We start from the raw sequence: 26,286 nt of genomic DNA, 5'->3' as shown, positions 1-26,286 counted from the left end.
GAAGAGAAAAAAAAAAGTTCAACAGAACTCTGTACTTCTTAGAAGGCTTTAAAATAAATAAATGATAAAGATTGTGCCTGAGGAGTACCTTAGCTGCTGACCTATTGTGTATTGTGTGTTTATAAAACCATGCAGTTTAGATGAATAGTGATGTATCCTTTTTTGTGTTAATTATGGGATAAGTTGAGGTAATACATAATCTTCTCTTTATGTACGCAGGCAAATGCTTGTCAGAACAGGTTGTGTTTTGGTATTCTTATAATGAATCATGTCATGTTAGACTAATTGGTTACATACGATATGCCTCCAATATTCTGTTGCTGGAAAAAAAGTTATTTAACAATTCTTTGTTGTAAATTGTTTTTCTGCTCTCATTTCTACTCAAGCAGGGTTTTTCTTAAAGCTAGCAGTCTGGTCAAGTATTTGGTAATACATTTTTCCTAACTTTAGTAAGAATGATTATAAACATTGTTGTACGTTTTATTCTAAGGGCAATACTTATGGTTATGGTCTGGCAGTTAAGGATTCATGGTCGGCCCCTTTATCAAAGTTACAGCACAGGTTTAGGTGTCGAAATATGCAGACAGTTTTTTTCATGGTGTTGTTCTTTAACAGCGATGTATGAAGCAAAATTACACTAAGTTCATCCTACCAAGGGCTGAGTTTATTTCACCGTAATTTGACCAGAATGAGTAATTCATAGTGAGTATTGTTGAGGTTTGTCACTGTCTATTTTATACTCTTTTACCCTTTTTTTCTTTACTCTTATCTTTTGTGGTCTGGCTAATGGGTTCGGTAATAAAGTGGAATGATTGATTGATTGAAAGTGTTTCCTCATTCAAAGCACACAGTATCGGTGATGAGTTCTTGCTCATGAACCCTCATGGGGATGCTTGCCTCTGCATGTTTTATGAAGGGACTGACAGTGTGCATCTGTGAGTGTGTAGCTTTTGTTCGACAAGCCACTAACCATTAGAATAATTGGTCAAACATGACAGATGTGTACAGCACAATGTGACACGCTCTAGACTCAATGATCAATTTACACATGTCAGAGGATGCTGATCACTAGCAGCGGTGTGTATTTGCATTGTTTTCAATAAGCATGTCTTGCAGCACCAGCTTCAGGAGTATGTTAGACTGTCAGTATGGAAAGAAAGAAGAAAGGAAGTAATGAAGGCTTTCCTTACATCAATGATTTAAACTGAAAACACAAGCGTTTAATGTGTTGAGAGCGATAAGAGATAAAACAGAACCATCACGAATGAAAGAAAATAATAAGCATAAGAGAAGAAAAAAATGAGTAATATGAATGCATGTAACGACAATATAATGGATGTCTCTGTGAATTCTAAGCTTTCCCATCAGCACATCATCTTTGAGACAAACCTCAGGAACATCTTTTCAGAGTACAGTACACAATGTCCTCAGATGACCATGCCTCTCAGTACTCACATGCTCACTGCCATGGCGATGACTTTCTTCCTCTTTTCATTAAACCAGAATGAGGTGTGCTTTCGGCTGCATCACTTCTTTATATTTGGAGGTAATGAACAGTGGATAGATACGTGTTGTATCAGAGTGATTATGGTATAAAGGAAACTGATTGTAAGAAAATATCAAATGTTTGAAAATAGGGCTGCAACCTTATATATACAGTCTATGGCTGCAACACATGATTATTTTCCAAATGAATAAACTATAACATGTCAGGAAAATTGTGAAAAATATATTGCAGATATTGCAATGTGAGGTCTTGTTCGTCAGCCAAAAAACCCAAAGATATATGAACTATTATAAGGAGGAGGGGGCGGCTCTATTTAAAATATTATATGAAACAGAAATCCATATTTGAGAGACAGAAAACAGCATTGATTGCCACATTTGGAAATTAATTTTAAGGATCAATCGATTATAAAAATGGTAGCAGATCTATATTTCTATGGTTTGAGTAATCGTTGCAGATTTGCTTGAGAACATTCTATTCTTAATGATAAAGATTGAGTGAAAGAGAAATCCAGGGCACAGATGTGAGCTACAGGTGTAGCCTTGGACAACATGGTCTTGTGTTAAATGTGTTATCTGGCAGTGAAAATCAGATGTGGCTCTCAGAATTCACAAGGCAGTTTATTTTTTAAAACTTCACTTCATTTGCGCCAGGCCAGGAGTTCACCTTCTGTCGGCCCATGTGAGGCCACAGAGGTCACAGTCAGACGCTGTATTCGAGGAAACTGTTACCTCCACCAAAATCAGGGCAACAGATGGCCAGCAGCGAGGAGACACAGGGAGAACACCATATTTTCTTTGACATTTTCTGTTCTCCGGAAGTCTTTCTCTGTCTTCTTTCTGAATAATCTAAGATCAATGAGTCTTTGTTTCCCTGGAGGGATTACGCTATCGTACAATTTGCACATAAGATGAAGTCAAGAGGAAGTTCCACATCCATTCACAATACACAGTATATTCTTAATTGAAGACAAATATTACTAAGCCTCTGTGCTTGAGTCTCAAGGCTTAGATAACAGATTGATGAAATAGTATGTTCAAGTGTTTTGTTCTTAAATTGCAGATAAATTACAAGTTTGGTTGTTGGTCAAATCAATACTGACATGATTTTGTATTATACATGTTGCAGTACGAAATTACAATGCTGCATCCTACCCATTAACTTCCATATTCTGCATGTCTTCCTGTTTTTTTCAAATCTCCACATTCCACTCTTGCTCCTTATATGTTTGCATTGTTTGTTTGCAAATCACATCTATCATATGCAGGATTGTGATTAGTTTTGGGCTTTTCCACAATGGAAACAGTCAGGAAGATATTCAAAGTCTGACCTTATGAATATCCATGTGAGTGTCTGAACCTGTCATGCATCTCTGCAAAGTAACACCTGCCCTTTTTTTAAATATGATGTTCTCTCCTCTTCATCTCTACACTTTTAAGAACGTATGGGATGTACTGTGGACTGCTGTTGTGGGGTTCATTGGGTGCAGTGCAGTCAGGCAGCCATCTTTGCTCAGTGAGTTCAGTGGGTTCAGTGTGCTGGAGGCTGGCTGGCTGGATCAGGTGGCAGTGCCAGATCCCTGATATCAATCACCAGCCGCCGCTGCTGCTGCCGCCACCACTGTCTGCTGTGTCGCCCTTCTCCTCTCCTCTCCTCTCCTCTCCTATCCTTTCCTCTCCTCTCCTCTCCTCTCCTCTGCTCTTCCTCTGCTCTCCTCTTTTGCCTCTCCTCTGTTCTTCCTCCTCTCCTCTCCTCTTTTTCCTCCTCCATCCTGCCTCTGCTGTAGAGCCTGTCAACACAACTCACCCCTTTTTATTGCAATTCACACTCTCTTTCCCTCTCAGTCTATGCATGTATCTCCTTCCATCTCCCTGCTCTCCTCTCTCCATCCCCTCTGTTTCTCAAACTCTCATGTATATACAGGGCAATAACAGCCAGGCAGACAGTACAGGCTTTGTTATGAATGGCATCCTCTTGCACATCCGGAGGAAGTGTACGCTCCAGTGTGGCTTTACAAACTGTTTCCATTGTCCACAGAATGACTCACTCTACACTGCATAGAATGGCAGTCAGCCAGACAGTCAGACAGACAGCACAGCGCAAACAGACAGACTAGTCTGCAGACAAACAGCAGAGGAAAGACAGGCAGAGGGACGGATAGTTTGTGACAGATACAGACAGAACAGATGCAGACAACCCGCCCAATCAGAAGAGACCTGCAACCTGCAGCTACACACACACACAATGAAAGACAGACGGGTCACATACACACATAGACAGGCAGCAGAGAGAGGGTCACCTCTGTATTCAGTAGGAATATGATATTTTATTTAGCAAAATAATTGAGTACAAATTTAGATAATATCCTAGAAATAAAGTTAAAAAAAGTGATACTCTACCGGCAAGACTGTTTTATAGAAATGTGCGCATCTTATCTGATGCCATCATTAATGTATGCTGCAACAGAGAAGAATGTCCACTACAAGTGTCCCATAAGGTTACTGGCAGCATATCTGGTCCATGCAATAGAGGATAAAAGCAATTTAAGAGCACAGTACAAAAGTAAACAGCGATGAGCACATTAACTTTAATATTTCCAGTTGTATTGCTAATGTTGAATGTTATAGCTTTAAACTTTCAGATAAGTTCAGAAAAATACAATTCTGTACCACTAATTGTGAAGCTGTCCGACTCTGCAAACTGAGTCAATAAGATCAGCGGTAAGTGATACAGTAGGAAGCATCCTGTACAACGGAGAGAGCGATTAATGGATGGGTGAGTGAATGAACTAATGTAGAGGGAGGCAGTCTCCTTGGATAAATGAATGAATGGATCAATGAATGGAGTGCTGATCACTGCAGAGGGAAAAGTTGGATAGAGGAAGGAGGGGGGGGGTTAATGGATTTGTTTGTAGCTCAGGAACATCAAAGTGGTGATCTAAAACATCTGATCCCAATGTGGATGGAGACATCCTCATATATTCAATTATACACCTTTTAAATTATCATTATTTAATCTAATCCGTTATCGCATCACTGTACTGTACAAAGCATTTCAAATATTACCCTTCAGGGGTAGACATTAAGGGTAAAATTGTGTTATCACTGGCCCCACCATTGTAACCACTGGCCCAAGAGCATTCGTCCAAAAGAATCAACTAATAATGAAGACATTAACACATTTGTTGCAATAGTAATTTATGCACAAACTACATTACTACTTGTTATACAGCATTTGAATCATCAGTTCTTCCTAATTTTCCTCAATTGTTCATATTTGGTTTATTAAAATAATTATATTGTGGTCATTGTTAAAAAATGTCTGCTATTATCATTATTATGAGTATTATTATTTGTATAATGCGCTTTCTGCCTTCCTGTCATTATCAGGAGTTAGACATGTAATAGCTGTCAGGACCTCGACACAAACTGATGAACCCAAATGCACGTCTTGAATATAAAAAAATGTATATTTATTTATACAGTTCAGGTAATCCCTCTTAACAGAGTAGGTGGTGGAAATAACAAAAGGTGCTCACAAGGAGGAAAAAACTAGCGTAACAAAAAGAGGACTTAATAAAAACTTAAGCCTAACAAAATAAACAAACATAACAAAACCTGACACCTGAGAGAAAGTAATCCTTTCTGAGCTGAGGCTTGGCACGACCATTCGAGGAAACAAACAAGACGAACTGACACAGGACAGGGGAGAGACAGGACTATTTAAACATGAAGTGAGCGGGAACAGGTGGAAACAATCAGTGACGGGGCAGACACTGATGATGGCGGGAAAAACACACAAGGGGAGGAAGAAAACAGGGCCTGAAATGAAAGACAAGAGGTAAATACAAAATAAAACAGGAAATGACAGACAAAATACATAAATATAACTAACACATTTGACGAGACACAACAGTACCCCCCCCTCTAGGGATGACTCCTGACGGCCCAGGCTGATCAGGACGATGATCGTGGAAGTCCCTGATCAGAGTCTTATCAATGATAAGAGCGGGAGCTACCCATAAGCGCTCCTCAGGACCATATCCCTCCCATTCAACCAGGTATTGATGTCCCCGGCCCCGTTTGCGGACCGCTAGTAGCTTCCTGACCGTGTATACCGGGCCCCCGTCAATGATCTGGGGTGGTGGAGGGGCCTTGGAGGCGGGAACCAGAGCGCTCTCCTGAACAGGCTTGATTTTGCTGACGTGGAACGTGGGGTGGACCTTGAGAGACCTGGGGAGTCGGAGACACACCGCGACAGGGTTTATAATGTTCTGAATTGGGAAAGGACCCACGAACCTTGGTGCCAACTTCCTGGAATTAACATGTAGGGGCAAGTCTTTAGTGGACAACCAGACTCGCTGACGGGAGCCGCATGGCGGGAACGATCTGCCGCTGCCTTCATCCTAGCGGATGTCCGAAGGAGTACCTGCCGAGCTCCGGCCCAGACCTTCCGACAACATCGGACCATGGCGTGCACAGACGGGACTCTGACCTCCTCCTCATTGGCTGGGAACAGCTGGGGTTGATATCCATAGGCGCACTGGAAGGGGGAGAGACCTGTAGAAGCCGAAGGAAGACTATTGTGGGAGTATTCCACCTAGGTGAGTTGGTCGCTCCATGACCTAGGGCTCTGGGAAACAAGGCATCTGAGGCAGGTCTCGAGGTCCTGATTAAGGCGTTCTGTCTGGCCATTGGACTGGGGGTGGTAGCCGGAGGACAGGCTGACGGTGGCGCCTAGAAGCCGGCAGAATTCCCTCCAGAAGATGGAGATGAACTGGGGACCTCGGTCGGACACCACATCACTGGGGAAACCATGAATCCTGAATACATGGGTTAGCATGACCTCTGCCGTTTCCTTGACAGAGGAAAGTTTAAGCAGAGGGATAAAATGAACCATCTTGGTGAAACAGTCTACTACCGTCAGGACGGCAGTGTTACCCTTAGAATGCGGTAGTCCGGTGACGAAGTCCAGCGAGATATGGGACCAAGGGCGTTGGGGCATGGGCAGAGGCTGAAGAAGACCCATCGGAGCCAGGGATGAGGTCTTGTTACGGGCACACACGGGACAGGCAGCCACGTATTCCGCCACCTCCTTCACCATGGCTGGCCACCAGACACGCTGTTTAATGGTGAACATCGTTCGCCGGATACCTGGATGACATGTGAGCTTAGAGGTGTGAGCCCAGTGGATTACCTTGGAGCGTAATGACACAGGGACAAACAGACGATTATCCGGACACCCACTAGGTGCTGGGCTCACAACATTAGCCTGCTTCACATCATTTTCTATCTGCCAGGAGACCGCCCCAACCACACAGTTCAGTGGAAGGATTGCCTCTGGTTCCTTGGCAGTAGGCTCTGGCTCATAGAGTCGTGACAGTGCGTCTGGTTTTCCATTCTGAGTACCCGGTTGGAAGGAAATCGAGAAATTGAATCTGTTAAATAAATGAAATTGTAACATTTCAGAATGATTCTGAATAACTACCTGAACGGGCTCGGTATGATCAGTGATTTGACACATTAGTCTGCCTTCCAAAGCGCTGGCATTGATGGGGTGGGCCAAAGGAATAGCCTTAAGGTTAAGTAGTTTGGCTAGCTCCCAATCCATAAGACTCTCGTCGGCCCCAGAGTCAATCAGTGCCCCTAGTGTGTGTTCTTGGTTACTACCTATGAGTGTTACCTGAGTAGGTGTGCGTGGAGGGTATTTCGAGGCTTGTCCTTTTCGCGGACATGCGGCATGCTGGTGACCCGGAAGTCCACAGTAGAAAAAGCTTCCCTCCTGTAGTCGGCGCCGTCTTTCCTCTGGGGAAATCCTGGTTCTTCCCAGCTGCATGGGTTCCTCCCGTGCCTGTGGAGGCGGAATCCATGACGAAGAGTTCCCAGGAGAACGCCCATGGTGGCTTGGAGGTCTAGGTGTGGCTCGACGCCTCTCCCTCTCTCTGAGGCAATTATCCACTCGAGTGGCCTTGGAAATTAATGTTTCAATTCCAACGGGGCCAGGCAATCCTTTATGGGATCTGCCAGTCCGTTCATAAATGCGTCTATCAACGCGGGGGTGTTCCATCCACTGTCTGAGGCTGCGGTCTGGAATTCTATGGCGTAATCTATGACTGGGTGGGAGTGCTGTTTTATCTGCGTCAGAGTCCGGGTGGCCTCCCTAGAGGTTGAGGCCTGATCGAACACCCGGCTCATAGTGTCATAGAAATCGGAATACGACCTGCATATGGGAGAGCCTCGAGACCATTCAGCCGTGGCCCATGCCGCGGCTCTGCCGGTGAGATGGGAAACCAAAAAGGCTTCTTCGGAAACAAACGCTGCTGGATTGTGTTTGAAGTGTAGATCACACTGGACCAGGAACGTTCTGCAGTTTATCCCCGGAAAACCGCTCTGGTGATTCCAACCGTAATGGAACGAATGCTGAGCGAACCTCGGCCTGGCCGGCTGCAGGATCGACGGGAGGTGGCGCCGTCGGCACATCTGGAGTCTATAGACGGGTGAGGATTTATTGAAGCTGTGTCGCCAGCTGATTAACCTGTGCGGTTACGGCGGTCTGAAAACCCTCCTGGCGGTCCGACAAACCTCTTACTCCGTGCCCAACAGCTGTTAGCTGCTCTTGATACTGGTGAATTAGGCTTCCTTGGGCAAACAATGCAGTCTGGAGCGCTTTTGGGTCGGCTGGGTTCATTTTTGGTCAGTTCGTTCTGTCAGGACCTCGACATAAACTGATGAACCCAAATGCACGACCCAGAGACAAGAGGTAAATACAAAATAAAACAGGAAATGACAGACAAAATACATAAACATAACTAACACATTTGACGAGACACAACAATGGCTATGTAATAGCCTAGATTAGAACCTTCATTATCCTAAACTGCCGGGACATTTCCCTATAACGAATACCTTTATATTTTCTACTCTTCACTTACTTGTCAGCATAGGTCGGCATTGGTGTACAGAGCCGACAAAAGACCTTGTTTATATTGGCATCATATTGAAGCCAACTCCATCGATCAAGCCAATGTGGCTGAAACTTTCTCTCCCTCTTCTTCTCATACTCCCCGTCACTCTCCTTTAACTCCTCCGGTGACATTCTTTTATTTGAAGATTGTTTTTTGCCCGGCGCTTGGCCGGTTACCGCTGGTATTAAAAACATTTTTGGCGAATGGTTAGGTGGCGAGAAAGTCTGTAGTGAACGAGCGCGCTCCCGCTCACGGGAGCCTGCTCGCGCTGCGCTCTGCATCAAACCGCTGTTTGCTTTTCACCCAACAACGACAACCGCCCCACAAAACGCTATGTTGTAGCATTAATAAACGAAACAATTTAACAAAATTGCTAGTCAAAATACCAATACCACAGGACAATTTTTTTTTTTCAAACCAATATTTTTAGTGGCCCGAGCGGGCAAGTGGAAAGTACGTTATGCTGCCCGGGGTGTCTAAATAGTGCTTCCGGGCCATTTATAATGTCGAGCCCTGCCCTTCATTGGAACATACTCACACGCTTAACACATATTAACTCTATTCACTTGATACCAATTGTTATGATAAGGTCTTGACAAAAATCAATTAATATAATTTGAAAATGTTGGTAATAAATCACAATTTAAACTAAGCTTGTACGTATACATCTTTAACTGTTGCATCCCAAATACAGTAAACAATGATTGAATAATAAGGATGTCTACGATTATTGATTTATCTAATTTTTAACACCTGTTGCACATATGTTGTCGCAAATCTTACATATTTTCATTTCCTTTTATGAATATGACAGCATAGTCAGATGTTGTTACAAGGAGGTTGTCTAAGGGCAAAGCCTCTTGGAATATCTTTAATTTCCTCACCATCTGGTTTCCATCCATCACTTTTCCATATGCAACCACTAACAGAGATTAGACCAAAGGGTTAGAGTGCAGTCTAACATCTTAAAGGTATTGTGGGCTGGTTAGAGGAGGCTTTGGGCTGATTAGAGCAGGCAGGTTAGGGTAGGTGGGGATTGCTTTGGCTGATTTAGGCCAACAGATTAGTGCCTAGTGGCCAACAGCTAATTTAAGTGTTAGCTGGCATGAGAAAGACCCCAAAGTGTGACCACTTGGTCTCTTATTGACACTTTTTTCTCTGGCGATCCAAGTATTTACTGATCCATAACTTGTCCAATAGAGAAATTATACTTGTATGTTCTAGGAAATGCCATTGAGGACATGAGCTTGTTTCCATACAGTTGTTTATCCAGTATCGGTACAATATATACAAACCTCTGACTTTTATTTATTCTACTATTTCACAACAAAATGAGTAGAAGCGGGAGGGCAGAAAGCATGGCTTATACAGAAGTAGCCCTCCCGTTAGTCATCCTGTTGCAGGATAAAGTAAAAAAAGATAATTCCGTAATGAAATACGCACACAGATAAACAAAATCTATATATACATACACATACATAAACATATGTACACATATACATACATATACCCATTTCAAGAGGTTTTTATTAAATAGTAAAACTGCACACTTATATGTTTTATATTATTTTAGGCTGACAACTGGGCATCAAGTGTCGCTTACCAACGTTGACGGAATGATCGCCATTACAGAATGAATTTCTGATTTAAATTATCAATGCATACACAGTATTTTCTATATACATTAAGTGGCTACTTTATTGGGTACAGCAGGAATTCATTACAACTGTTGGGCCAAAAAGGGCTTTTATGATGTCTATAATGTTTGTTTGGACACTGACTGAGGTGTTCATTTAATTTTATGTGAGTATTGAGGTCATAGTTAGCTGTGGTGTTGTAGTGCATTATATTAAGAGGTGTTTTTAATATTCTGCCCCCCTCATACAGACGCTAAGCAACGACAGGAAACATGTAGTACTCATAGGGATGACGAAAGGAAAGAAAGATGTACATTATTAACTTTAATGTTACATTTATGGCAGAGCTTTTACATTGAATTGCCTTTGATTGTACAGTTTACCTAATAAAGTTAATTCTAAAATTCTAATGTTCCTAAAAAACAGCTCTGTTTTCTAACTTTTTGTCCCATAATGCAGTTTTTCTGTGCTGGAGTTACTCTGTGGGTTCCTCTGTGATGCTGCTTGTGTGAGTTTTAATTACACTCTTAATTTAACTGTTCAACTTCTTAACCAAACAGACGATTGTACAGGAAGAGTGAGTCTGGTAAAGTGTTTGTTTCTTGTCCTTTTTGGCGCAGGAGAAATGGTTTCAAACGGGGCAATCACTCTACCCATTATAGTGGACAGTGGTCTACATCTGGTTGCCAAGGGAAACTGGACACCCATTGTTGCTCTGAAACATCAGTTACATCCTTGATGTATTTCCTCCTCTTCAGTGTACTTCTGTGGCACAAAGCTCTGCGATTCTTTATTTGTAAAACAGAGCATCTGTTCCAGAGAGCTTTCTTACAGAAGCTTAAGGGGAGACCATGAAGGCAGCAGCTGTGTGAGGATACTGCAGGCAGCTGGGATTTAACTTAGTGTTTCTGAATTGATGACCCAGTCTGATGGCTGTTCGATAAGACAGTGATCACTTATGTAAAGGAGAACCACTTACTCAAGTTTCCAGTAAGCCCCGTCCTCGCACTGTTAGTCTCTTTTTGTGTACGAGACAACACATACCAACACTACTTTGATTGCTTAATTTCTATAGAGAAATATATTTAATTTCATGGATCATTTATGTACATCAGATCCAGACAAAGTGACATATGAAGGCTTTTTAAACATGCCTTAAGACGCAGTAATGTTAAATACATGTTGTGAGTAGTTGCACACATTTATATGCTAAATTAAAAAGATGTATTTGAAAGTATAAGCCCCTCTGTCCAATCAAATGTGTTTGCATTTATATATTATTCAAGTATATTCTTTTTTTAATGCAGTACAGTTCACCAGATCTCCGAACTTCATTGCATGTGACTTTAAAACCCGTTTGCACGTTTAAAAAAAACAAAACATTGTCTGTTATCCTGATGGCTCATTATAGATGTGACAAAGGCACAGTGACATTTTTATTCTGTGACAACCTCTTGACACCTGTTTTCATTTATATCCTGTTGGTAAATATATACAGCAGGGACACCTTTGGTGGGTTCAGTTTGAGTTTGCTCCCGTTATGGCTGACTTATAGTTGAGCTGCATGCTGATGTCACAGTGGCCAGGATAAAGGGACAGTCAGTCTATTTATATCTTCCCACCTGTAATCTGTCACTGACAGGATTAACTAAGGCACTAGCTTCATCCTGCTGCGCCTCAAACACACACTGTAAATGAGAGTCATGAATAAATACACGCTCTCACAAAGATGTACAGTGTGTACAGCACATTCAAGATATGCATTAAAAGGGTGTTTTAAAAATACAACAAGATATTTAAAGGATAAACATGTGCTTTTACCCAATCAGAAATTGTGATGCTATGTAACCATGCTTCTTTTACAATATGTGAACATACGTGCTTGAATGCACCTCACTTGTGTTGAAAGCATCGTTCACAGAGTCTCAGTGAGTTAGCCTGATTAAAATAGAGAGGAAGAAGAGACCAAACAGTGACAGCATTTGTTCATCTTCCCTCAGCATTCTCCGTCTCTGGTTGCCAATCTCCAGTCATTAATTAGCTGTCCATGACAAAATTCCCAGTTCCCAATGTGACACTAGTGTAGAGCAGCGGACGGCAGTGGTAATCATGTCAGCGAGGCTTGGCTCAATGTTCTGAGGGGGCTAAATCTCCCCCATATGGTCAACTGGCTGGGGCCCGCACCTCACCAAACTCTCATTAAACTAGTGCTTAATATACCAAGGAAAGAGGCGCGCGCACACACACACACACACACACACACACACACACACACACACACACACACACACACACACACTCTAATGCATACGCTCAGTTGTAAGAACCAAATCAAGACATCTGACAAGGGACTGGGCACAAAGGGAGGACAAGGAGGTGTGTGTGTCTGTGTTTTGAGAGACTGGTGCTGTTCAATTGTTGACTTGCCATCTGTCATCAAGAAAAGAGTTCTATCTTTGTTTTGGTGTGTGTGCATACAGAGGAAAGATGAGACAGAAAGGAAAGAAAGAAACGGTCAGAAAGGTGCAGATGTCTCACAGCATAGCGGCTGGAACATGAGGTTCAATGCCAGACTGCTGTATGAGAGGAGCTGGAGGGGGAGAACACAGAAGAAAAGATGATGAACATCTGCCATATTCAGATATTGCTCCGTGGTTTGAGTGTTTCTAAACAATATCTGGAGTTTCAATAGACCTGGGAAACGTCCTGCTCATTAATTATCCTGCAGGGCTAGGCAGGAAGGCTTAGAAAACCCCAAACTCATTTAGGGTTTCACATATATCTTTCTTACCAATGATGCTGAGGCTGAGGGTCTTTTGGATCTTAAGGAGGTACCATGTGTGACTGTTTGTTATTGGTGCAGTGCCAATTTTGTAAAATGTCTTGGAAAATACCCAACAAAAAGTTATCAGAAAAATCATTACTGAGAATGTTTTAGTGATATTCATAAAATAGAGATTTTACTTTGTAGTTAAGCAGATTTGGAATCAACATATTTCAAAGCAGGATGTCGTTCAACTGACTGCTGCACTTTAACGGTTAATAGTTATAAGCATCTCCTTGATTAGAGTCCATAACAATTATAGTGGTCTTTACAGAAGCTTACCTCCTATATGAACAGTGGTCCATTCATTTTCCTCTCATTAGTGCTTAACATCATAATGGATTGGATGGAATATTGAAAGTTATACAACTCTCAATGGAGAATAAGAAATGTAATAAGATGAACAATTTGATATGTTGTTTTGTTTACATTTTCCAGAATAGTCAAGCAGATTTAAATAATAATACTTAATAAAAAAAATACAGTTCAATATACACATATAGTATTTTAACAACACATTTGAATTTTGATGCAAGTGTGTATTTTGTGTCCTTACACATGTTGTCATCTTTGTCTGTTCTGAATTGCCTCAGAGCTTTGAGGGCCTGATGCCGGCCAGCTGAGGTGGACACGTTGTCAAAAACAGCCTCTTAGGCAAACAGACGTTACAACATGACAAACACCAGCCCTCAGGGAGGAACAGAGGAGTGTTTAGGATAGACTGACAGCTCAGAGTGTGACAGACAGGCAAGCCACTCACTAATTGCAATCAAACAGTGATTTTGTAAGTCCAAACTCTATAATAGTTCATGAAGTTAAACTGTCTATAACAAGAAAACAGCATATTTTTAACAAAAGTCACATGGGTTTACAGGTAGGTGTTTTATTGGACAGTGATTTGGTAAACTGTCTTCATGAGCCATCAGGGACTTTTAGCAGCAGATGAGCCAAAACAAATCTGTAACTCAGGCATTTCAGTTACGCACGATGGAGCATGACTGATTGTGAGGGAGTCGGATGAGGCTGTGTTTTGCCCCTGCTTTATTTTGTAATGTTGTTCTTTACAAGCATGATTAACTGCAGCTTATCACATCTCTTCATATTCATTGATGGTTATTCATCCAGATATAACCATGTTTTTTACCAGTTTGCCCCCTAACAAACCTTATGCTTTGAATCACCTGACATCGAGAACAGAGGTCTGAAACTGTGGTTACTTATTGGCATCGCTCACCACTGGGGATGCCATGGTGAGTAAACAAGGTAATAAACTTGCAACAACAACCGATTACACCAGATATTTTACTAGAACAAATATTTGTTGATGTTACATTGATCCTAAACGTTTTTCTTTTGGATAAGAGTAGGCAAAAATGAACTATATTGGTTTTATTTCCATATCTTTTTCTATTTACATTGGAGCGGAATGTGGCCAAGTAATACAATCGGTGTATTCTCCACAGGTGACACATACCCAGCAAGCCAAGTCCAAAAAAACTCAAATTGATTGATTGAAAGTGATTGGACCCTGATGGAAAGACAGACAGACAAAAAGACAGACAGGTAGGCTGGCACGACAGAGGGTAGTGCAGAGAGCAGCAGTTACTGAGGTGGAGAGCACTTACTGTCGGCCCTTCAGTGAAACACATGAATGAAACCTTTAGAATGAGGCAGGGCTGGGCTGGTGTGTGTGTTCGTGTGTGCATGTGTGTGCATGTGTGTGTATGGTATTTGGGGCAGGGGGGTGCACTCAACAGTAGTTGGGGGGGAGGGGGGTGGGGGTATAGTACTCGATTGTTTACTCATGCCTGCTGGGCTGGGCTATTGTGTGTGTGTGTGTGTGTGTGTGTGTGTGTGTGTGTGTGTGTGTGTGTGTGTGTGTGTGTGTGTGTGTGTGTGTGTGTGTGTGTGTGTGTGTGTGTGTGTGTGTGTGTGTGTGTGTGTGTGTGTGTGTGTGTGTGTGTGTGTGTGTGTGTGTGTGTGTGTGTGTGTGTGTGTGTGTGTGTGTGTGTGTGGTGTGTGTGTGTGTGTGTGTGTGTGTGTGTGTGTGTGTGTGTGTGTGTGTGTGTGTGTGGTGTGTGTGTGTGTGGTGTGTGTGTGTGTGTGTGTGTGTGTGTGTGTGTGTGTGTGTGTGTGTGTGTGTGTGTGTGTGTGTGTGTGTGAGTTTACAGGCAGACAGGGAGACGTTCACCACAATGCTCTCTGCTGCTCTTGGAAAGGAGGAGGGGGCTTTACAAAAGACCAGTGGGGTCTTATGTGGTCCACACACACACACATGCAGACGTAACGCCAGCTGCCGCCCACAGCCCCAGCCCAGCATTTCTGAATTAATAATACAGAGCCAACCACTCTGGAATAATAGTGATGCACACACACTACACACACACACACACACACACACACACATACATACATGCACAAAAAGCTTTGCACCTGTTCACCACTGCTCAACTGGTCAGGGTAGGGCTGGTTAAGGTCCCTTGTGCACACACATACACACACACACACACACACACACACACACACACACACACACACACACCCACACACACACACACACACACACACTGTCTGTTGTAGGCAACAGTTAGACAGCTGTGTCTGTCTGCTGACCCTCCCTTCCTTGTTCTGATAGGCAGTTCATTGACTGATTGGTCCAGCTGCCTGTCTCTACTCCTGTGATTGGATGGTTTTACCTCCAATGACACAATAGCACAGAATAAGAATTTGAATATGAATGTCACATCTAAATGGGAACCTCAAAGAAGCGCACCCCTCTGTGTGATTATAAGTGCACAATTATGAATAAGGATTACTGAATGAAAAAATTAGGTTAATGACTGGTCAAGTCGACTTATCAATTAGTCCATTGACAGAAACATAATTTGCTAACTTTTTATAATTAGTTAATAATAAAAAAATCTTTCATGCAAAACACACACACAATGTTGTTTTTAGCCTCTCAAACTTTGAGTATTCCCATTTTTCTCTGTTTCAAAGCGTTTTAAACTGATTATATTTAAAGACACCATGGGCTTTTTGAAGCTGGAATTGACATTTTCCCCAATTTCTGATCAAATGCTTATCCTAAACTAATTGTCTGACTAATTGATAATAGAAATAACTGTTAGTTGCAGCCTTAGTCGGGTTATTTGTAGCATCAACCTCATGGTAGTCATGTGATAGTATTAACAGACAAGGATATCGTATATTTCTATACAGACACAATTTTGGAAATAAACTTCTAATGTCCATACCATAATCAATGATACAGAGACACAATCCAATCCAAAGAGAGAACAGAGCGAGGCAATATACCAGCAATCAGTACAATTTGATTAGCCCGCTCATTGGCTGTGTGTGCCTCTCCAAATCCAATTGGATCCACTGCATTCAGAACACAAGCAGCATGGCATTCCTAATGTCATTGGGTGTTGAATGCAAAGGCTTTTTGTAATGCTTAGCTTGGGTTGTATTTTTTACCTTCTTACTAGAACATACTAGAACACATCCAAACAGATCCGTCTTTGTGTTTTAAATGGCTTTTTACGCTTTAGTTTGTGTCTTTTCATGTGTATGTGGGAGGGTGAATGTGTGTGGAATAGACCATCTAACTGAGCTGTGTTTAATATTTTTCATAAGACACATTATTTTTATTATAAGACACATTATGATCTAGACATAGACCTGAGTTTGCCCTGTTTTTTTAATAGTAATAATAGCGTTATGTAAATGCTTGTATGGCTACAGTGTGCCATGACTTTAACTGTACCATCTCACTTCCTTTAGCACAAAGGACAGGACTTCCCCGTTGGTTACATTCCTTTTTAACTTTATATTCTTGTGGTTAATGCGATCACAGCTCTGCTCTTAGACTGTAACAAACTAAGTATGAATGACGACCTACAGTACAGGAAGTCATACTGTGCCCAGGTGTGTCTCCTGTCACTAATGATCCTGCTTCACAGGACAGACTGCCGCAAACAGAAGAGCACAGAGCGGGGCAGAGGGGCTATCATTAAGAACCCCTTTGAATTACAGTCTCATTGGGTTTTTTCTTTCTTTCTTGGAACACAAGAAAATAGATTTGGTGTTTAAACAAGCCCTCAATCTGCATGATATTAATCGCTTTAAAGAGGGTTTTGGCAAATAGTTGCTCCAAATGACTCAATAATGTAAATCAAACCTTAAGTGTATAAGCCATCTAATTCTGTATCGCTGTAAAAAAAAATGACATTGGTGGGGCAGGCTCACCTGACTTCCCAGATGTTAACAGTACAATATCTTAAGATATTCAAAAGTAGTATAATCCTATATTTTGCAGGGAAAGAGCACATTTCTGGCCAACTGTGTCTCATAATAGTTATAATAATAATAATAATAATAATAATAGTAATAGGCATAATAGTTAAAGTGGTTAGGGGGAGCTACCAGCTGATCCAAGATTGGTCCTATGTTATATATAAGTATGTATGATTCTGTATGTTATGCCTAGCTTTAGTACTACCTTGTGTGTTTTTATTATAAGAAATAGCTGTGTTCTCTTTCAGTAAGTAATGTCACTGAAACTGCAAAACCTGCTGGACTTTTGCAATTTGAAAATAGGCTGAGGATAATTATATTTTTGTGACACAAAACAAAAAATAAACAATTATCGTTGTTGTAGTAATACACAGCATGTAAAGCGACAGATAGAGTAGTTACAGTAAGTGATTAAGACAGTAAGCTTGGAGTTGCTGTAGCTTAGTGACCTTCACAAACCCACTGTGTGTTTCTACATATGTGTGTGGGTGTGGGGGGGGGGGGGGGTAGAGAATGGTGGGGGTGGTAGCTGGGTAGCCACAGCCTCCTGTCTGGCACAGGTGGTGTTGAGCAGCAGCCTTCTAGCTAAGATGCTAATATGCTAACACTGCACTAATCCTACAGTATAGTGCTTTAGGAAGCAACAGCCTCTGTTTCCCCCCACTCCGTCTCAACCGTCACATGAACAAACAATCATGTATAGACATACATGTACAAATGTAAGCTATGCAGAAACACACGTGCTGACACCAACTGACACACACGTACGCCCATCTTACCTATATAAATATACTGTATACACACACAGAAGTGCTGAGGGGGATTAGGATGTGAGGCTCCTGGCTGTGGTGTGTCTGTCAGTCACTCTCCAGCCTGTCAGCATCACAGCGGTGGCCACCATGCTCCAGGGAGCCACCACCATCTACTGGACTGTAGTGGTACTGCAGAAGAGGAGAGGAGGGAAAAAGAGAGAATAGGGATATACAGATGAAAAGGGAACATTTTGTAGTAATTTTATAGTTAAGTCATTTTTCCTGACACGCAGCATTATTTATTTGCAGCACAGTGATCCTGCAGTGTTTGTATGTGCGTGGGCCTATTTCTGTACCAGCTGGGGGAGCAGAGGGGCACCAGGGCAGCCTGCATTGGTGTCTGTGTTCGTGCATCCAGCACGGCCTAGCAGGAGGCGCTGGCTGTGTGCAGCTGGCTGTGTGAAATCTCCTAGTGGCCCCCAAGGGATGGCAACACTCCCATGGGTCTCCACTCAATCTGGCCGCCCTGTGGCTGCCCTGCCCTGTCCCGGCACTCCGTCACTGCCATAGCTTTAACCGCATCCACTGATTCCCTTCTCTCTCTAGTTCAGACCTTCAGACCGTTCTCAGCTCTCTTTTCCCTCATCTTTCACTCAAGCATCTTTTACATCTCTTTGCTGCTGTTGCCTCCATGTAGTCTCGTTCCTTAAACTGGGCCAGGGGCATGTACAATTACTCAAGCAGAGGCGGAAGAAGTACTAAGATCTTGTACTTGAGTAAAAGTAGAAGTACCAGATTGTAGGGATACTCTGTTACAAGTAAAAGTCCTGCAATCAAAATGTTACTCAAGTAAAAGTACAACAGTATTACCATCAAAATATACATATATGTTTTGATTATAAGTTATAATAAGTATAAGTCTTATTGAACTGTTAATTATTTATCTAAAGGTACTAAATAAATGTAATTGCAAGTCCCTCACAATTGTACTTAAGCACAGTATACTCTAGCACTAAACCTTTGAACCCATCCACAGCTTCAAACTAAAATTGATTATTTTATTTCCTCCAAATATTTCCCCCCCTTATTCTAGTGTTGGATCGATCTTTACAGAAGTGGCCTTTTACAGGTAGCATACTGTATGCCATCAGGGCTGGTGGTGGCTGTATTTAAAGCACAAACTCCAACACAGTAACAGCTGTCCTGTCCCGATGTGGTAATGAGACTAATGCATGATAAGTGGATTGGCTTTAAAGAGCCTGGATTCGCCTTAAGATGTCTGAGCAGACTGGAGTTAGAACTGCTGGGGTCGAGGTCACGCACACAGCCGTGTTCCTGTAAATGCACACATGCACACATGCACATAGAATTAACATTACAGATGATCTCAAAGGTATTTTACATTAGTCGTTATTATTTATTTCGCACAACTGTTTTCAGAATAATGCAGGTGTTGTGTGCAGATCTGCAACATGAATTCTTTCTTGCTTCTGGAGCTAATGGACAGACCCTCAGACAGATGTCAGTTCCCCACTTTCATAACCCCCAGAGTCCTCTCTGCTCCACAAAGTGGCCTCCTTTCCCTCATCTCCTTTACCCATTAGTAACGTGCCTGATGTTTAGCTAATCTCTCTTCCTCCTCTTTCTTCTCTCAGTGTATTACTGCTTTACTCAAGTATCAGCAGCTAATGCTCACATACACAAACACATGAACCCCCTCCTCACATTGTTGTGTCTGGAAGTGTTTTGACCTTTGCCTATAAGGAGATCGGTCATTTCAGATTTGACCCAGCAGTTTGACCTCCACACTGCTAAACTGCATTACAGTGATTTAGCTTTTCTTTAAAGATTACTCTTACTTCAATTGGTTTGTAAAGAGCATATGACAAAGCTGAGAGACTTTTGCACTTAAATGATGTTGAAACATGAGTGGCCTGACACTACAAACGTTTATCTAGGTTTGTCAATTGTCTTATTTATACAATGTCAGAGAAGAGTGAAACATTTCTGTTTTAACTCCCCGAGCTCAAGATGACTTCTCCATAATTGTTTTGTCTGATCGATATTTAAAAATCCCCAAATATACAATATATTGAATGCACAAACATATAAAAAAGAGAAAAAAATCGGAGAATCTTTGAAACTTTTGCTTTCTAAATCCGGCATATGAAGAAAATCATCATCAAAACGTATTTATATTTAATATCTTTCAAACGACTCTTCAGTTAGTAGATTTTTTTCATCTCTAAAGCATGATTTATTTGTTGCTGTCAGCACAAAACAATCTGCCGTCAGGATCAAAATTAAACTATTAGGTGAGCTAAGTAGTCTTATATATTTTTTATTTGGTCAGCCAGTTTATCAGTTTTGGCGATCAACCAGCCAGCTACTCAGTCACTTGGTCAGTAAACTTGTTATTTATTCTGTCCTTATACAGCTCTGTGTTACTTCTCTGAGTACTCAATGTGTGTGTGAGAGGGAGAGTGTGTGTGTGTGCTGTTATGTGGCCAGACGACACATTCCTCTCCCTGCTGGTGAGCTGCTGTGTATGTGCTGGAACGTGGCAGAACCTCCCATCCATCCGCCTCCCCCTACCTCCCCTCCATCCGCCTCCCCTACCTCCCCCCCTACCTCCCCCCTACCTCCATACACCACCACCCGCCACCACTCCAGCTCCCAGAGCGCCAGTCACACAGCCCCGTCTCTGCGCCATCTGCATATCAGCTCCAGCCTCGGCCAAAGCATTAAATTAAATCCCTGTTTGGGTTGATTAACAAATGGCTGGTGAGCTCACATAGTTATGGAGTTATTTATTTAATTGCTATCAAGGTTTTTCCGCCTCGTCTCGTTCTGAAGCATCCGGCAGAGCAGAGGTGTGCCGGGGTCCTGAAGGGCTGAGTGTGAGACGGAGAGGCGGGAAAGTTTGTGCGTCTCATTTCTGTTTTGCTGGCTGAAGTTCAGCCTTACCATTTGTACCTGTCTCCTTTTTCCCTCTCTGCATTTCCATTTCTCATTCGCTCCCCTTTCCCCCTCTGTCCTGAAATGAATGGTTAATCAGTCCGCTAATTGAGTGACAGTTAGTCAGTGCGTTATTGTAATTGTCCAATCAGAAAGCTTGGAACGGGCACATTCACAGCTGATTCATCTCTGTCTCGTACTGCTAAATCCACAAGCTGCAAATGGAGGATGTGCCAACAAGATTTATTTCTCCCTGAATTTCCAAAATTACTTTTTAACAGTCTACTTTAGTTTTTAATCCTTAGTTTGTAGCCGGTACCACAGAAAGCGACAACATGTCTTGAAGTGTAGAGGGAAAGTTTGCCACCTCTACTTCTGTTTCTGTTTTCAACCATCCCTTCTTTAGTCAAACACATAACTGAGCCAAAGTACTGTGGTTGTTTGAAACTTATTTTTAAATCTTAAAGTACTATTTCTAATGCTCACGATATTTAATACTTTCCTGACATTGAAAGAGAAAGGAACAGGAGTTTAGAAAAGTTTTAATATACTGTACCTCCAATTAAGACAGAAGACAGCTCTTTAAAGCTGCAGCAGACAATATGTGTTTTGAACAAATTTAGCCCAGAATTTAAATACACTTCAAAATGGTTTATCTTGTCCGCCTAAATATCCTCTGTTCCTCAGATCTATCAGATCACCCACGTCGTCCCGTATTACTGATATCCTGACGTTCTAACAAGAAACAAAAGAGTCCTGTTGTCTTAAGCGCTGTATAGTGTTGTATCTACTAATTGGCCTTAAGGGAAAAGTAAAGTTGTGCAGAAAAACTAAATGAAACTGAAGTGAGGAGTCCGAGAGAGATGGTGTGGGAAGGAGACCGGCTGTTCTGTTTTCTCCAGCAGTCCAAACTAGAGACATGTGGCTCCCCAGACAAGCTGTCCAGAGTGGGAGAGCTCGCTGGACTCATTACAGGCAGGGCCAAGACGGGATAGCTTGACAGAACACCATTGGATCATTCGGAGGATTGGAACGGGCAAAACAGAATTGTGTTGAATGTGTTTGTGTGTGCATGTGCGTGCCTGTGTTTGTTTGGAACGCCATGTATGGACAACTGTCCATCTCCTCTCTCCGTCTGTGCCACCCCTGGCTGCCCCCTCCCCCGCACCCCAGTGGACGTGTACACACTCTCACAAACACACACACACACACATACATATACACATACATACACACACGCTGTCCAAGCCTGGCCAGAAGGATTGCTTAAATGTTTTCAGTTGCACTGGACAGCTGAGCGATGAAGTGGCCAGCCACAGGCTTCCATTGGTTGGACACTTCATCAGGAAACTGACTCAGAGAAATGACTGGACTTGGACCATCAGGACAGTCTTCACTGCCAGTTTATAATAGTTGTATTAGTTTAACTTTATCTTTATCATCATCCACTTTGTCAGTCAATACATCTCTTTCTCCTTCATCCACCTTGAGGTCAACCAAAGTTGTGTCTTTACCCGTTGATCCGTTTTTCCCATCATTGTTTTTGAGTAGTTAACACAATAACAGAAACACCTGTACATAATAAAAAATATATTTCACCGACACCACAAACAATCCCCTTGAATAGTTCCACAAAGTGTAATCATGACCTTTCTGACACAGCCTCTACAAAACCTTCACATTATAATCCTATGCATTTTTTGGATTACATTATGTCATATAGCGTTTATAATACATGAAATAGATGTATTTTCTATGGTTGATTTTAAGCTCATTAGGCTTCCATTTTTTCTACAGGGAAGCAAAAACCACAACACACACTAAAATCCTGAATAGATTACATGCCACCCTGAGCTTTACGTACAGTATTGGTTTTTGTCAGAATTGATAAGCTGTTCTATTTCCGCTCAATTACAACCTACTTTCCTTTCAATTCATTTCCTTTTGCGGGCTTTCCCTCCATCCCTTTTCCCACCAGCCCCTCTCACAGCACTGTTTATCAGCAGTAGTGATCCAAAGAAGATGCTTTGTTTCTCAGAGAATAGGATAAGGCAGTGGGAGAGGAGAGGAGAGTGGGGGGGATTTGTGAGAAAGAGAGAAATAAGACACTGTGAGAGCAGAAGAGAAGGAGAGGTGTGATTGCTAATCCTGGTGATGCATTGGCACCCAACAGCAGTTTCTTATCTGTCTATGTGTCTCTTTCTGTCCCTCTGTGGTGGTTCAAATACCCCCAACCACACACACACACACACACACACACACACACACACACACACACACACACACACACACACCTCCACCACTACCAGCACCCAGAGGTACCAACAGGCCCTGCAGTCGCATGGTCCCTTTGACGGAGCAGGTGTTTTTCTGCGACGTGTTAACGAGCACGGCCTGCTGTCATTTCCGCTTTAAATGGATGTCACAAATAGAACACACACACGCATACACACACGCATACACACACGCGGCTTATGCTGCTCTCCCAGCGAATTAGCCTTTAAAAAAAGGTGATCAGAGCTGTTGTGTGTGAGTATGCGTTCATGAACATCTTTGTCTATTAGCATGTCTTCACAGGGTGTGTAAAATGTGTATGCATGTCAAGGAACGGCTGGCTGGTTAATTAAAAGGGGTTGCGAGGTAGGGAGCATTTGTGTCCTTCTGTGGTGTTTATTTCTGTTGTTTGAAATGAGAAAGTGAAATGTTTACACAGCTCCCGGCTTCGCAAAGTGTTGAGATTGTCAGTTTCTTTCATCAGAGCCGCGTGTCTCGGCATTACTGCAGCCTCGTACTCTGCACGTGTGCGCGGCGTACTCGTAACCAACCATGTGTGAATCAGCACACGTGTGTACTTTAATCCATGTGTGTATCCATGCTGCTTCCAGGGAGTGTTATCCTCTGTGGTGTGGAAATGTTTGACACTCATGTAATCCTGCAGCGGCTCATCTGATAAAGCTGTGGTGCCACCTTAGTGCCAGTCTGTGCCAGCCAGTTGGGTAATTCTCTGACACCAGCTGCTCAGCAGATGTTGTTATTTGTTGCCGCCGTCTAAGAACGGTCATTCTCAATGTGTAATCTTATCTGATCACATGTCATCTTATCTCATCCTTCGTGTCTCCCTTTGCTGGTGACCGGTAGTGTGTGTTTGTGAGAGCGTTGACATTGTGGCTTCATACATGTGGTTTTCTGTATATATGCGTTTTTGTGTGGGTGTGTTTGGTAGAGGGGGTCAGCACCTCGACACCTGCCCATGTATCAGCCAGATGATGTTTCTGGCATGGATAGTTTGCTTGTTGTGCTGGTAAACATGTTTTTGTCATTTTTTACATGATAATCCCATCTGAATCTGGCAGGCTACTACGCTACTATGAGTGTGTGTGGGTGTGAGTGTGTGTGTGATATCCTTTGGACAGATGAGAGTTCAGCGGACAGGCTCTTATCCGTCAAGGGAATCAAATCTGTATTTAAAGTCATCATCATTATTGCTATTAATACTTCCAATATATGATCATGATCTTCATAACCATGATGCCCCTTGATGGCTCTATTGCCATCATCATCACTTCATCATCATTGTGCTTGACTAAACATGTTTTACTTACACTTTCCACCTTGTCTTTGTATCCATCCTTCTTTCTTCAGGTGAATACATAAAGAACTGGCGGCCGCGTTACTTCCTTCTGAAGACAGACGGCTCCTTCATCGGCTACAAAGAGAAACCTCAGGATGCAGACCTGCCCTACCCTCTAAATAACTTCTCTGTTGCAAGTATGTTACCTACTGTACCACACTCATGACAAAATAGCCTCTCTGCACTTTGCTCCATACTCTTTTGTTGTGGCTTTCAGATTTCTAATTTGATGCCTCTTTTTTTGTCAACTCGCATCTGACTGCCTTTGCTGTGAAATTCTACAAAAATATATACAGTGAGAGTAAAACATTGGACCTTTTAGTTATGGGACCTTTTCTTATGACCTTACTTAAAGGTAGGGTAGGTAAGTTTGAGAAACCAGCTCGAGATCGCTAGAATTTGAAAATACACAACCGGAGAAAATCTGCCACTTCCTTACAGAGCCCCTCCTCCAACACACACAAACGCGCACATGACCAATGAGGGCACGAGATAAGTTTGTGCACAGATGGAAGGCTGACAGGCAGGTAGGCCATCCAGTTATTTTAGCTGAGAGTTAATGATTGGTCGTGCTTTTTACAGTATTACGGCTTCCACAGATGACATTTTTTTATGGATTTGTTGTCAAAGCACTTAAGATATTCATTGCTATCGGGATGTTAAGAGCATTCCATGCAATATAACAAAAAGTGTATCTCGACCCGGTTTCTCAAACTTACCTACCCCACCTTTAAGATAGAATTCAAGAACAAACTTATCAGAATCAGAATTCCTTTATTAGTCCTGCAGCATGGACATTTACAGAGTTACAGCAAAAGTGGCATAGCGAGTAAAAAAAGTACGCTTACTTAACCCTTTAAAGGTGTCTACTCTCAGGAAATCAGTGTCTTAATCTAGGAGGTTTCAGTAGTAGTAGTAGTAGTAGGTAATGCACTGCTGTCCTACAGATGCAGATATGTTTAAGCATATATCCATCCATATATTTTAATATTTCTTAAAGGCCAATGCAACTCATATCAGTCATGAGAGCTGAAACTGCACAACAGTTATTGCATCAGTATCACTCATGGCGTGACAAAACATCTTGCCACTCATCAGTCTCTCCAGTGTTGGTATGCTTTACAGAAGGGCTCTAATTAACAATTTATCAGTACATCATCTGTCTGCACCTGGTTAACAAGCGCCACAGCGTCTTTGACGTGTGTAATTAACCAGCTAATGATTTAACAAGATTACTTTTAATGTCTCATTACCACCACCATCAACTCTCATTGTTCATACAATTCATGCAGATTGGCAGTAAAACTTTGTGTCAGCTTTATAGCCGTTCAGCTCTGGAATAAAAACGACAGTTGTTCTCAACAGCTGGGTTGCATTATCTGACTATAAAAACTGGCTTTCTACTAACTTATACTACTCACCAGATCTTTTTGACCTTTAGGCTGATATCATTTTTACTTTTAAGGTACAAAAAAGTAGCTGGTTAGAATAATATAAAAGACCAAAAGAGCAATTCCGGGTAAGAAAATAATAGCAAAAACAAGATACCTGTTAAATCGTTTTAATAAAAGGCTGGGTATAATGTGATATTTTGACTAAGCTTTATAACAGTTAACAGCCTAACAGCTGCATTTAGCTGCAGGCAGAACACTATTTTTGAGGTTAGACCAGAGGAATTACTATAATCACGTTGAAATGAGGCTTAACACAT

At 42.1% G+C, this 26,286-nt stretch overlaps 1 protein-coding gene across 5 annotated transcripts in view; it reads left to right on the top strand.

Annotated features, from left to right (window-relative positions):
- The window catches only part of akt3a (v-akt murine thymoma viral oncogene homolog 3a), a 59,746-nt gene that overhangs the window by 6,453 nt on the left and 27,007 nt on the right, over positions 1 to 26,286 (top strand). For all 5 annotated transcript variants that reach the window (XM_034152350.1, XM_034152349.1, XM_034152351.1 and 2 more), the window contains one exon: positions 24,587 to 24,712. In XM_034152350.1, the coding sequence (XP_034008241.1) occupies positions 24,587 to 24,712 (126 nt within the window). The remainder of the gene's footprint in view (positions 1 to 24,586; positions 24,713 to 26,286) is intronic.

This window comes from Trematomus bernacchii, unplaced genomic scaffold, assembly GCF_902827165.1.
Source record: "Trematomus bernacchii unplaced genomic scaffold, fTreBer1.1, whole genome shotgun sequence".
NCBI lineage: Eukaryota > Metazoa > Chordata > Actinopteri > Perciformes > Nototheniidae > Trematomus > Trematomus bernacchii.
The sequence above is the reverse complement of the archived record's forward strand: the minus strand, read 5'-3'. Positions and strand labels throughout refer to the sequence as shown.